Here is a 14,975-nt window from a genome sequence, read left to right on the forward strand (position 1 = left end):
TTTCAGGCAGTCATAGCTCAATTTTAAAATATCGATATAACAGACATATACATGCATGGTAAACCTCAGAAAAAAGTTGCTTCAGCCACTTTGAAGTACAGAGAATGAATATAAGTACCTACTTTAGATCATTGCTTTATCAGCACCCATAAACTTCTGCTGAAAACAATGTAAAGGTCATTAAACATAATCTAAATTTATTATTATGAATGAAAAGTGTACTTTGCAAGTTTTTTTTGTTTTTTTTTTTTTTTACTCAGCAATACTAAAAGTCAATACCAGAGACAGTGGTGTTCTACTTCCGTTGAAATATTAAAGAGATTGAAAGCCATTCTGTGTTATAAGCCTATATTATTTGTTCTAAAATAAATTGAAAGACATTTTCCATTTCCTTCCAGGATGATCTGCATCCTTTGATGTCTTGCTAAGATGAACTTTATGGTGATGATTCCTCTCATGAATCCGAGGTCTGGAGACCATTGCAGTCCAACTGCATTTATTCATGCCAATGGAATATTTATGTTAATGTTAACAATATGTAACAGTACTTTTTTTAATAGCAATAAATTAAGTCCTTAACATGTCAAGCACCCACAGGTGGATTTTATGGGAACAGCAATTTCTATTGTATCAAGTCTCTAATTTTTTTCTTTGTTTATTTTGGGTTCATAACAAAAGATGTCAAATTCTCAAAGAGCTTGGATAATCATTGAAAAATCCAGTATAAAAAAATAATAGTTTTATTTAACCTGCTTCTCCTATAAAGCAGCAGGCTTTAAATGCAAATAATTTGTCTCCCCATTGACTTCAATAATCTCACTGTTTTGCTTCATGCATATTGATCCTACAGCTCGGTGTAGGATATGAGTCCACAGAGTGGGAAAGAACTAACTATGAGGTGTAAATGGCACACTGCCCTATACTCAACATATTTTGTAATAACTTCTGAAGTTGCAAAAATCATTTTAGCTTTTTTTTGGAACAATGCCCATGCCTTTGTAAGATTTTCATAATGCATATTTGTCTGCATGCATCAAATGGATAGTTTATTCAGAGTGTGACTGGGACACTGCTCTGACATGAGAAACAGTTTTGAGTTCCTGTTCTGAGTTCTATCAGAATACTTAAACCCTAAAATATACAGAGTTAACTCCCCTTGCCAGTAGAAGAGAGAGAATTTTCAAGGCTAGGGAGTTCAGAGCCATTTAAAATACAAACAACTGAACGTCAAATGTTTTCAACATGAGTGGTTGTGTGCAAAACATGGGGCAAGTTCACCCCTTTATGAGCGGTCTGGTCGATCTCACCTTAATACCATCCAAATTTGGCATCTGGCTAAGGGGCACCACAGATTCTTTTTGATCCATAAATTATAGTTTCCTTGTCATGAACCCAAGGCCTTGTGAAAGGTGATGAATATCTAGATCTTTAACCTCAGATGAGGTTCAGATGTGATCACAGAGCGCATCAAATCCTTAGATACCAGAAGCATGCCTTGAACTGGCTGTTTAGACATAACTGGTGTCAAAACACTTCACTCAGAATCATTTATCCCTAAAATATTTTCATGAACTTAACCGTGTTAAATGAGAGGTCTCTTATAGAGGGCACTTACTGAGAAAGCATACCAAAGGTTCTCAGCTTACCTGTTTTATTAAGCTAGACACAAAAGAATAAACTGTTCTAAATGAAAACTGGGACAAAGAATTTATGTACTTGCCTTCATATATCAGCCATTGCAGTGCTGATAGACACATCTCGTTTTCTTACACATGATAATGGAAAAGGATTCATGAGTTTATGTTAAATAAAATTTGAAGATTGAGCTCTGAATCTGACTGAGAAAAGAAGTTGATATGGAATAGTGACTTAAAAACAAAGACTTTCTACCTCTGTATTTTCATTGATGCAGCTTTCTTTAGGGCCTTGTTTACTAAAAATTTGTGTGTTGATCATAGACTGTCACTTCATTTACTGAAATCAGAGCATATTCTACTCAATAAAAAGACACAAGTAGATATGTCTGATTGACAATGTTTAAACTGCAATAAATTAACCATAACCTTCAATAAAAATTCCCCATAATTTACGAGTGAGAAATAGAAAGGCAAGATTATGAAATTTTTCTGAAGCTCTATGAAAATACATGACATTTATGAAATTTCTTTTACAGGAAACTGTTTTCCAGCTATGGGAAAAGTAATAATAACTAAAAAATGAGTATGTCTACATTTGTTCTTTCAGAAGTGAGACATCACACTTCTATAGTAGTTACTTCGAAGGGGCTGTGAAAAAGTAATTAATGAATTTTGAGCACTTCACCCTTTGGGCCCAATTAAATTTTAGTGCCACTTAATTAGCAGTTGAACTTATTTTGGTTCATTCATCTAGAAAGTGCCTTAAAGAAAAGAAAACTAGATCTCAAGATTACAATTACTTCTAGCATACAAAAATAAATAATAATAATAAATAATAATAATAATAAACCATAATACTAATAATAAGCAGAGAGAGAAGAAATGGGCAGATAAAGTCTCATTAAGACAATTATCTTAAAGCACATTTTTAAAGGACAGCAAAAAATAATTGCTCGTTGTGCTAAACCTACGTTAATCTAATGAACCATGCAGATTCCTGTAGTTTCTCAGTGGTAAAAGGATTTAGTATTAATCTGCTTTATTAAAAATTAATGAGGGGTAAATCAGCTGCTACTTAGTGTAATAGAAAATCATGCTAAATACTGTTTGTAAACTACACTGCACTCAGTATGGCTGCTTTGATGCAGTGCCAAAAATAGCACAAGCAAATTGCCAGATGTTGATAAATGAGTCCCTAACTTTCATTCAGAAGACAGGAAGAAACTTTTCAGCTTGATACCTTATTTTGCTGTGTATGGAACTAGTTTTAGTAACAGAAAGAATGTGGAGTTTCCTTGACAGCCAGCTTCGGTGAAGGAAGGTCCTTGGTGCTGCCATGACCTCCAGCTCTTGGAGTTCTCTGACCCTAAGTCAGGTCACAGGAAAGGACAGATGTTGTGCTGCCTTATTGCAGCTCCCCGAGCTCCTCTTTCTACATTTCATGATATTTCCAGCTCACTGGTGATGCTTGGTCTTCCCAGTCAAGGTAGTAAGCTTCTAATCAGCACATTAAATCAAACCTTGTATGGTCCTTTAGTCATTACTTATCATACCTGTCCAACATACACAGGCACCATTGAAGTCTGCTCCTCAGTTGCAAAAAGTGGCTCCCATACCCAGCTGCGTTTCACTCTTCGGACTGCTGTGAAAGACTGATCTGTGCTTTGAGCGCTGTGGTTCTGTGTGCTCAGAGAGCAAGGCCAAAGTTGAACCAGCATCAGCACGAGAGATAGCAATGTGGAGAAATTCATGCTGAACCCTTCTTTCAATCAGTTTTCATCTGTGGAAGAGAAGAAAAAAAAAAACCAAACAACTGTGACAAAGCATCACTTTTGTCTTTCCACTTTTACATATGGATTCTGTGCTAATATAAGAGCTGATTTGCAGTGTTAAAACCGCCTCCCCTCCCTAAAAGTAAAGACCTGAAACAAAGTCTGTTTCTGATTAAAATAGAGATTCTCTTAGAGACTCTGGCATGAAAGTCAAGTGTTCAACTTTTCTTTACGAATATCCTACACAGGGACTTTCTATGCAAAAAAGGCAAATCATCCTTCAATTAATTCGTCTTCCAAATTAAGCTGGGTAATTGTATTGTGTAGCCTAGGAATAATTTGATTGGAATAATTGTATGTTTCTGCTTAGACAGAGCTCATTTTGAGATGCAGTCACAGAACTGCCTGAAGGGTGAACATCTAGCCTTGGTGCCCCTGAGGATTGATAGCTGAAATAGAATAGTGCAGATATTTTTTTAACTACTTCTTTCCCTCTTCCCCAATTCTTTTAACCTCTTCTTTTCCTCTTTCCCAACTCAGCAAAATGCCTGCAAAAATGCCGAAGGTAGTAGGGTACCATGAAAAAGCAGAAAAAATGTGCATCTTTCTCCTTCCTGCACAATAGAAATTGTCTTAACTGATTTTACCACTTCTAACATTCTTGTCTTCAATTAAATAGACAAAGAGCAAATGCATCTCGAAAGCTGTAGGTTTCTTCAGCTTGTTTTATTGGCACAAAGTATTCATTCAGAAAATGCAAAAAAAGTTTGCAAAAACTATATGCTATTATTGCCATTCAGTGATTTTTAGTACAATAAATGAAACAATTTTAAATAAAGTGCAATGCTCAGTTAAGAATGGCCATCTTCTACGATGCAAAAGGGAAAATTTTGAAAATCCTTACCACACATATTTCAAGTTTTAAAACCTTACTTGGCGATAGCATTAGCCATTCTTTTTCAAGGCGTTAGCCTTGAAGAATAACATTTCCTTTGCAGGAGTAGTCTGGTTTATGAATTTACCACATGCCAGTCAGTTTGCACAGTACACTGGAAAAAATATTTGGCTGCATTTACTGTAGGCCTGAAAAATACATGAGCCTTTTACTTGCCCAGGATAAAAAATTAATCTATGTATTTTAAGATCACAATTTAAATAATAATGTTATAAATAGCCATCTTTATGCAAAGGGAAATGCCTTAATTGCTTAAAATAACAGACAGGTCATATACACAACTATTTCTTTCCTTACAGCAATTTTACATGATGCTGAACATTATTCTGTTAAAATGTAATCTGCATATGTATATTTACTGAGTAAAAGGTAAAGGAGTTTTAATAGTAAGGCATATAGAATTATAGGTGTTAAAGTGCAGTTTACAGTTTCTTAACATTTTATGTTTTTCAACCGTAAAGCTGTAACAGTCCAAGATGAGACTGAAATGGAAGGAGTGTGACTTGGGCGCTCTCTCATTTAAGTTTTCTGTGGAAAACTGCTTATTTTCCTAAAGCTGCAAGAAGATAAGGCCAATAAAGCTCAACTTTGGTCTCAAATAAAGCATGAGTGAGGCTTAGAAGGCATAAAGGCCTTGGAGAGTCTCTCTGTCCAACGTGTGTATTTAACGCTAAGCAGTAATTTGCACAGAAACTAAACTTGAAAATGAACATTCATTTTATTTCAGTACATAGCAAAGAACAGACACTCAAACAATGAAAGCTGAATAGCCAGAGACCTTTCTGAGGAATCATAAAGAAAATTATTTCAATCACTATTTAAATGAGGAGACAGGTGTTCAGTCTGGGCCATAGCAAATGCTTCTGGCTACCCATTAGCTGGTGCTTTGGCTGCTTGTTCTGACAATGCCCACCTTGTTCAACAGAGTATTTCAGGCTGGTGGGGCAGTATTTCATGCAGAGTGAATGCCAAACAAACACTCATTATCAAAACTCATCTGACAGACACCGTGTATACATGTTAACATAGTGAGGGTACAAAATAAGGCTACGCTGGTCTACTGTTGGCCAGCTTTTAGCAATGCACACAGCAGTTAGCCATCACAATGAACAGATTAAAGAGCATAATTAATATTTTGGTCCGTTTCAGTGTCTCCTCTTTACTAATTTATGTTAATAACCTATGATACATGGATTCAAGCACCACATCTTGGAAAAATTGGTGGGGGAAAAGCATTTCTAGATTTTGATATGTTTCACACTGTTACATGTATAAAAAGACTTTAATTTGAAAATACAGAAGGTAGGCAAATTATTTTAAAAAACCTATAAAGCTATGTAATGGAATTGAGAGTTATATGTATTTCTGATTTTCTTGTCTCTGCTATATCAGACATACTCAATTTGCCTTGACTTTCAGGACTTTTCAAAGCATATTTGCTTCCAATGTCTTCCTACTCATTTGGCATTGAGACACTGCCTCCAGCCTCTGGCCAGCACATGTTGCCATTCTTTATAAATCCAATAGTTCCCTTGTGAAGCAATCTCCTTCTTTCTGTTCCACAGACTGTAATTCATTCTCAGAAGTAGCTCTTGTAAAATATCCAGAAATTTTGTATTCCCTCCTGTATTTCTAGTCTTTCCTTAAAAAATCTAAATTTCAGTGTTACCTACTTGAAGGGAAAAAGTGTTCACAGTGTTTAAGGTGATTCTTTGCTGAGACTGATGCCTATCACAGTAACTAGTATTGTCTCATTATTCCCTTGTACTCCTCTGTCTTTCCCTATCCATCAGTTGTCTCTTGTTTTACAGTTAATTTGTAAGGTCTTTGTAAATGGAATGACCTTGTACTCTGTGCTATAATTATAATTATAATATGTTGCAGAAAGGAGGATTAGTAAAAGCACAGAGCTTTTAGGTGCTATAGTAATATGCACAAATAGATAATTTTTTAATAGAATAATCTCTTATTGGAAAAAAAAAAGGCAAATATATTTTCAGAGATGAGCAAATGAGCTATCACTAATAATTTCCCAAGGGAACAAGAGAAATGGGTACCATTGTTCTGCTCCTGTCCTATTCTTCAGAAAGTACATCTCCACTCTCACGTGCATTGGATTGCAATAATAAAGACTGATACTTAGAACAGAGTAAAGAGAATATCAATTGCAGTTGTAATAAGAAGCCTACAGCTTTTAAAGCCATATCTTCCTTTTATACACAATGAAAATCACAAATTTCCTATAGATTAGCAACAGATTTACCTTCTTGGCACAAAGTTGCAGAGTCCTTTGTTAGGTTTGTTGTAGAACCATCACCAAGTGACATCCTGTCACCATTTGAAACTGGATATTAGTACTAGGTGTGCTGGCAGCCTGCCTTCTTTCTGAATTACCTTTGTTTTAATACTAATTTATTTTAAGTTATGATCATGTCTTTACATTACAAAATAATACCTGCTACTTCCTAGCATTGCATGAATAACCACAGTAAGAAAAAGAGTTTTAAAAAATACAGCCACTAGGATATAGTGAAGTTAAATATTTGTTGGTGGAAAAAATAAAAGACTAAGGGCAGACAAAACATCAGTCTTCTAAAGTATTAAAAACCTCCAAAACAACTGATTACAGTGAAGGTAAGGATAAATTTTGTTCCAGTTCTGTTACCTGAAGAATAAGGAAAAAACAGCTTAATTTTGTAACAAAATCCCCATAACTTGATGTAAGTAAAGCCTTTTAATTAGGAGGTTACAAAACACTGAAACATGGTAACAAGGGGTATGGTAGATACTCCTCAACTAGAAACCATTAGAACCATCTCATAGATGACCTCGGTGTTACTTTACAGCATGATTTTTGGAACAGTGACTCCTGAGAAAAACAAATCTTTCTGTCCTTGAAAGGTTCTCCTTGAGGAGAAGCAAAAATGCCGGACTGAAAGACTGGCATTTCAATTTAGTGGATTATGATGGTGTCTTTGCTTGTTTTAATAACATCAAGCAAATAACAACAACAACAAAGTGGAAAACTTCATGTAAGCCAATCTAATTAATTAATATGCAGCTTCTGAGATACATTTCTTATCGCAGGCAGAGGACTAACATGATGTTGTTTCAGTTGCAAGTTCTCTTTTGTGCATCGGTGTTATTATGATTATAGTGAAATTTGTCTCCCTTGTATGTTGCTATCTTTAATTTTCACTTAATAGGATAAAGTAGAAAGGGTATTTGTAACTAACACCTATGGATTAGCATGTTAGAAAAAGCTTGAATGGATAGAAACCTACATAGTTTCAACCATACATTTGTTCATTTGTACTATGTCTACTGGCTTTTTGTCCTAGTTGCATTTTATATGGCTGATTACTGATAATCCTAGCGTACTATACTGCAGCTGCTCTATTTTCCTTCTATAAAAGGCTGTATATGGACTCATTTTCATTGACCAGTTTAGATTTCACACAATATGGTAGACACCTAGGCTATATTACTGCTAGAATTCCCAAAAAATTAATCATATATATACCAACTAGTTTAATTAATGCATATGTTTCATGGCCTTTTTTTTTTCCAATCTGTGTAGAACAATGATAAAATCTTCCAGACTGTGGAAAGTAGTGGACTTAATCCTATTCTCGCCGCTTCTTACCATTGATAAATTTCACATAGAGGCAGATAACACTTTCTACAGGTTTGATGTGTTAGAAACTCTTCATTACCATCTTCATTGATTTTTAGCTGTGATTTGATCTTTTGTAATCAGTACAAAGATTTTTTTATATAAGTTTTCCATTCTTCATGTAATGTAAGGATTTTATTTGGAGATGCTAGAAAAAGACATATTAAACCACTAAGGAATAAATATGGCTTATTTATCTCCAATGATACTGGATTCAGTCTCCAGTTCCGTTGATAACTACCACCACAGATTGACACAGAAGTCATTATTGTGACAGTAATGTTTAACTGAGTTGATAAAAAGCAACACTGGGAAGAAAGGACTAAAATTAGCAAGAATTTATTTTGCTATTTGAACTTCATTTTTTAATGAATTTCACAGTTTTCATATGCCACATATAGATATTATGTGGTTGATTGGTTGATTGGTTGATTTTTGTGAATGGGTAAATTTGATAACAGTCCTGCTAAATCTCAGGTCACCTTTTCTATAATGCCTTTCAGCTTATGTTTATCTGCCTACTTTCTTTTCTTTATGATTAGCTTAACATTTAATTTTGATTTTTTTCTTTTTATTTTTTTTAGTTTTAGCTATTATTTTTATTGAATCTAAATATTTAATGTAGCCTTTTTTGACTTTCTGGTCTTTCACACACTTTTTTTTTGTTTTGGTTTTTTTTTTAATAAATTTGCACTGCTACGTCTAACAAGTATACTGAATTTAATTTTACTCTGGTTATCAGAAGTAACATCTAAAATGCAATGTCTTCAGTTAACATAGTACAGCTATATGTGTCTCCATTAGTCACCCAGCACTTTACTTACATGGAGAGCAATTACTAAGATGTTATGAATGTGACATAAATTTAACTTTATTTTAATTGGTACATTATTTTCTTCATTTTGTAAATATGCTATTGTACTATTAGGGAAGGTCTTCAAAGTATTATATAGAACTGCCAGAGTAATTATCTGTCAGTTATACATGGGCAAAATAGCTTTAGAGAAATAAATTTGTTAGTTGATTAGCACCCTTAGGTTTGTGGATTTTAATCAGTGCACAGCTGACAGACAAGAAATTCTGTCATTCTTATTGTTTTATAATGGTTTACTGATTGTCCTTCCAGGTAATATATTAATACATATTATCTGACCCCAGTATTTCACTGGAATATCTGTGACACTCTAGAAAAAGTCCAGATGCCATTTCAGGTGACAAAACCCTGAGTCTTCAAAGTATGAAAAGCAGCAGCCAGAATTCTGTCCATACTCTAGTATGGATTCAAAATGTCTTTTACTGTATCATATTGTGATATTTATTTCTTCAAATGCTATGTCTCCCATTATAAACCTATAGGAACTGTAGGGAAAAGTAGGACATTTGTCTTAAATAAGGGGAAAGGGGTCAAAGTGAAGGATGAGATTTCTAGCAGTGACTGAAGAAAACAAGTGGTAGAGCTGTTCCCTGTTCAGCCCACAAGCCAAAGAAGATGATAGTATAGAGGATGGGGTGACATATTCTATGGTTTACAACCTCACACCACTGTATCTTTGGTCATTCTCATTCCCTTTGTGGAGTTATATTAATCACAAAAAGACATGAGTAAACCAACACGGCTTTTCTGAATTAAACCCAGTGACTACTGGTGCTAGGCTCTTTAGTTTGAACTTTGTCCTATAGAAATGTCTGCATGATACCTATTTCCTAATGAATGTGAGCATACAAGATGACCTAGGCAGTCTCTTGCCTTTTTCAACCCTGTTCCAACCGTATTTTTAGAACTGAGCAATTGGTTGCTGATCTGCAATTTGCTGGAGATATATGTAGCTGGGACCAGCACAGTATTTCTGAGTCTGGATCAGCATTCTTATGTTTGACTTCCCTTAGGTGACGGCTGCCACTGCTGTGACTCTGTGGGAAAAGACTGTCATGATTTTGGAAACTTGAAATCATTATTTCACTCACTGTTACCAATTGTATTACACAGAGCTGGAAGTGCATCCTCAAACACTTCAGTCATGCCTAAGGCAGAAGGAGACCCACGTCTTCTTCTTGCAATTCCTTTGAGCTCCTTTAGAAACAGCCTGGTAAAGATGACCCAGCCCACAAAGAAAGAGTGACCCACACCATTTCCATCAACAGAATAGAGTGTGTGGGGAAGGGTACATTTCTGGTGGGCAGGAGTCTGCCAGACTGCTTTTGTTCTGCACCAGTGACATTTGGGAGTGCTGGTTAAGGTAAACACTGCATATGGGTGGAGCCAAAAGCAATCCAATATCCCTTTAAACTTTCCCTGTGAGAGCTTGTGGTACTGTGTCTCAGCTGAAACCGAGATAATATTAAAATTAAATCTGAAACATCAGAAAGTGATCAAGATAAATTAAAGGTTTCTTTTGGAGTCTACTGAAATCACCCAAAAAGACCAGAAGGTGTCACCAAGAATGTCACGCTGACACACACACAGAGCTACAGCAGATTCCTCAGAGGTAATTAAACCTTTAGGATTTCTCCCAGGTTGGTGTGGCATCTTCTCTTCTTTTGGAAGCATAGCTTTTCCACATATTATTAACTGAAGAACAGAAGTTACTTCATGAGTAGTTTCATAGACAAGAGATGCAGATATTCCTACTTCACTTTCTTGTAAGGAAGAAAAAGAAAGGAATGTCCGTCTTTTGTCTGAACACTGGTAAATTAATGATTATACTTAGTTCTTTTTCACAGACTATTCCACCACACAACTACATTATACTTCAGTCCAGATGCTTCTTAGCTAAAGAAAAACTGAAATGCTTACATTAGGACTTAACTTCATGAAAAATTATGTTCATTTTCTGCAGTCATTCAATAGCTTCAGCAATTTTATTTTGATGAAAAAATCAATTTAGTAAACAGATGCCGAGATGCTAAAAGATTCAGTTATGCCAGTAGTTGTGGTACACTGCACTATCTACACTAAAAATACGAAAATGTTTAGTTTTAATTGTAGCTTTCCTTAACTATGACTATTATTTATTTTTAAGATAGTTTGCACTATAGAAAATTATGACTAAATCCATGTCTTTTTGCATAAATATTTTGCTGATTAAAAAGACTAACAAATGTACACAGTAAAACCAGAAATTCTTGCCTTCTGGCATTTGCTTTTTATTGTAGAGAAGTAGCAAATCCAATTACAAGATGTTTGATTCACTGGGCAAATCCTACTGGAACATTTTCGGCTCTGCAGGATACCACTCAGTACTGAAGAACCACTTGTCAGCATAACGATGTAAAGGACCACATTCTGTGATTCACACTTGAATCTGTTTGCCAAATGATTTTTGGGAAGGCACTCATGAAATGCTCCAAAACTCTCTTTAGGATTCAAGTTCCTTTTTTTTGCATTCATTCATAATTATCCTTTGCATACATTAAAACTAATAGCGCAATGAATTCACCTTTCCCATGGTTTTTGAGGAGATTTAATTCCTCCAAATATGAAATGCCCAAGGAAAAAAAGAAACTTCAACATTTCAGTTAAGTAGATGTTTTTTGCTATGATTTGACTTATGTTAAACCAGTGGTTTTGGCTTTAGAGTCAATTTTCCACATAAAATGAGGTAAATCAGAAACACCCTTAAATGAAATCATCCAGTCTATGTCAACGGGAAACTGGACTGAAATCAAATTCAAATGTTTATACTTGTGTAAGCTTACCAGGACCCATTTGTAAAGTAAATAAGTAATCATAAAAACAGTCCCTTACAAGCAGTTAAAGAAACCATAAAAAAAAGGTAAGGAAAGAAAAAAAAGATTTTTTTAATTTTCTTTAACTCACTTTGTTCTCTGTTTACTAGCAAAACACATTAAGGTAAATACAACATGGAACAATTACTTTTAACGGTATTAAGAGTTTTCATTATAAGCTAGACAATTTGCTCTGACACATAATATAGTTGAAAGATACAATTTAAATTCATGAACAGAAGATGTCTCTTTCATACATACATACACACATGCACTCTGTGCACCACCACAGTAGAAGTCAGTTGGAAAAAGGCTGAAAGAATGTGCCTCCCTTAGAAAAGGCTGAGATAACATCAGACAGGAAAGGGTAGAATTTGCCTGCTTTTTGATAGAGACAACAAACTGAAGAGTATTTCTAGCTTTCAGAATAGTGAGAAGTAGAGACGGAAAAGACTTAATTGACAAAATTGCTAAAAATATAATATTTTTTTTTGCCTTTTTATTCCCTTAGTCTAGTTGTCAGCTCATGAATCTTCCATTATCCCTTGAATGGAGTAACTTCAGTTTCAGTTCTGCTTAGCTCTCAATAAGCAGAGGTTTGTCTCACCCTTATTCCTTTTTTAATACCTCACTGTTCTGCTCTGCTACCAGGAATATGCCTTATCCTCTTTCTTCAATCATTTTATCAATTACATATAAGGCTAATATCCTTTTTTGCATCTCATACACCAAAGATATATTAATCCAATGTAGTTCTTATTTGATTCCATTAAGCACTTTCCAGGCACTGAGCTATTCAGAACAGGATAGGAACAGAGCATTAGGTCATCCAGGCCAAATAAAGGGTGTCGTATAATCAATTTCATGTCAAAGATTTTAAAAAAAAGGATTTGCTTTCTTTTCTGTTCTGTTTATGCAGGTGTAGAATGAAATATTCTAGGTATAGTCCAACAAACCTCATTGGATTTGCAAATTGTGTGCATTTTTAATTTTTTTTTTTTGATGGAATCACATTTTATGAGAGTCTTAAAAATATCCTAAAAATAGAATGCCTTTTCTAGCTATTGGTATTGCATCCTCTAGAAATTCATGACTTTACAGCTATTTTTAAAGGCTATGAGTTCCTTTAGACCTCTCTGATATTCCTATATTCTAACATAACATGAGAGAATAGTTTCAGGTTAAAAAAAAATAAAAATATCTAGGTTGCATAGTATTCAGGACCTAGGTCTTGACACTCTTTTTTCCTATGATATCTCAGAGTATAAATTTTGTCCATTATTTTCATGCTTATCCATAAAATAAAATTCCATTTTCTTCTATCATCTTTCTACTTGGTACATACAACATATCTCTTCCTACAAAATGAGGGGAGAAAATACTGTTTGTTATCTTTCAAATTCCATTATACTTCCATTATCTTTCAACATAGTCCTTACCTCAAATCAAATTAAGATATCTTGGGACATTCTTATTAATTATAAATTCCCTTTCAACTAAAACTCCATTAATCAGAAAGTCAGGAACACCACTAGAATTTGTGTTGAAACTTGCCTTTCTAAAAGTCATGGTTCAGCTCGTACTATGTTGTTGGGAGGTTTTTGTAATATATTATATCTATGTAGCAAATAGCCTTTGAAAATTTCCTAGTTATTATTTGGTGCCTTGAACACTCACACATACTTCTGGTAAAATACTGCCTTTTTAACACACTTTTGTCTCGGGTCCTTAAAATTTGGTCAGTCTTCAAGTGTATTATATTATTTTAGAGGGGAAAAGAAACAAAAAAAAAAAAGAAGAAGCAGTAAGAGCTTTGGAAAATTGGATTAAGAATTCAATATGGCTGAAGAATTCAAAGTAACCCCCAAAATTCAGCTGATGTTATTTCAGCTAATTGTTGATGTTAGTTGATAAGATTACTTATCTTCTGGACTAGTACTTTTGATAGAAGAAAGCCAGACACCCACTTCTCTTAGCAAAGGATAGCAAAATATTTTGTTATTTCTCCATATTTTCTGTTCTGTTTTTTATAACTTTTCATTCATTTCTCTCCTTTTGCAACCAATTTTTACTTTACTACAATATGATTCTTACCCTACATTGAATTCTCCTTTCTCACTGAGAAGCTGAGGCACTGAGGATCCCTCCCCACTTTTTTCCCCATTCTTCATTTAAAAACTATTTCTCTGTTTGCACCTAAGATTGATGAACCACCTACTCACCCGTCGGTTCTGTTCCCACCACTGTAACTCATCTGCAATAACAGTTAGTTTATTGCATCCTTATCTAAGTTTTTTCTTTAATCTTTGTGTGTCATTATCCCCTCAATACCTGTGTGAGCCTCTGTTGCTTCTCTGTTCAATGCTATCTCTCAAACAGACCTCTCTGTACAGATTTCTTTTGATATTTTACTTCATAGAAACCTATTGTAAAAAATAAACTGTACTGTATTATATTGTTGAGCCAGAGTCCCCGTGAGTCATTCAGAGGGTAATTTTGCCTATTTCAAGAGCATTTATGTACTTTGTAGCCTTAGCTTTTGTATCTCAAACTGTGCAGGCGTCCTCAGTACTTTATGTATTACTAGAGCGTTAAAATGCACGATCAAACTCAACATTTTTAAATTTCATCACCCTCTTTTCTTTCACTCGAAGAAGCTTCTTAAGCTAAGAAAAAAGTGGAGGAAAGAGGCAGAAACAGGAGGAGTTCACACTAAAACTAAATCCTGGCTAGGGTGACTATACCAGGGTAGGAATCATGCCGAGTAGTAAGTGACAAGACGTAAGACTAGAAGAGCCTGGTGTTTAAAATGCAAAACTTGATTTTCACACAGTGTTTAGGAAAGAAGCTAGACATGGAGTCAGACCTGCATCGGAAACGAGCACCAAGTATGCTGGGCCAGGGGCCTTTCAGTCCAGGGAAGACATTCACATGACTTGCCTCCTATGCTGTGCACGCTGCAGTAGAGCAGGGCTGTGGAGAGCAGCAGGCAGGTCCTTTGCATGTTTCAGTTTTCTCCTCAGCTTTAAAAGTCAGTCTTAGCTAAAATTTACAGATATGTCCAGATTAGTTCAAATGGAGTTATTCAGAAATATTACTTCTGTAATGGTTTTGTGTCCTCTCAACTGAAATCTGTAGGAGTTGCAGAAATTCAGTGCAACTCCTTTCTACCATGTCTTGTAGAAAGCAGTAGAGCACTCTGTTAAGTA

The 14,975-nt window shown here is 35.0% G+C and overlaps 1 protein-coding gene across 3 annotated transcripts in view; it reads right to left on the reverse strand.

The window, feature by feature from the left end:
• The window catches only part of CDH19 (cadherin 19), a 66,249-nt gene that overhangs the window by 36,952 nt on the left and 14,322 nt on the right, over positions 1–14,975 (reverse strand). For all 3 annotated transcript variants that reach the window (XM_054193078.1, XM_054193079.1, XM_054193080.1), the window contains one exon: positions 3,191–3,417. In XM_054193078.1, coding sequence (XP_054049053.1) covers positions 3,191–3,388 — 198 coding nt within the window. In that variant the 5' untranslated portion in view covers positions 3,389–3,417. The remainder of the gene's footprint in view (positions 1–3,190; positions 3,418–14,975) is intronic.

This window comes from Rissa tridactyla, chromosome 2, assembly GCF_028500815.1.
Source record: "Rissa tridactyla isolate bRisTri1 chromosome 2, bRisTri1.patW.cur.20221130, whole genome shotgun sequence".
In the NCBI taxonomy this organism is placed as follows: Eukaryota; Metazoa; Chordata; class Aves; order Charadriiformes; family Laridae; genus Rissa; species Rissa tridactyla.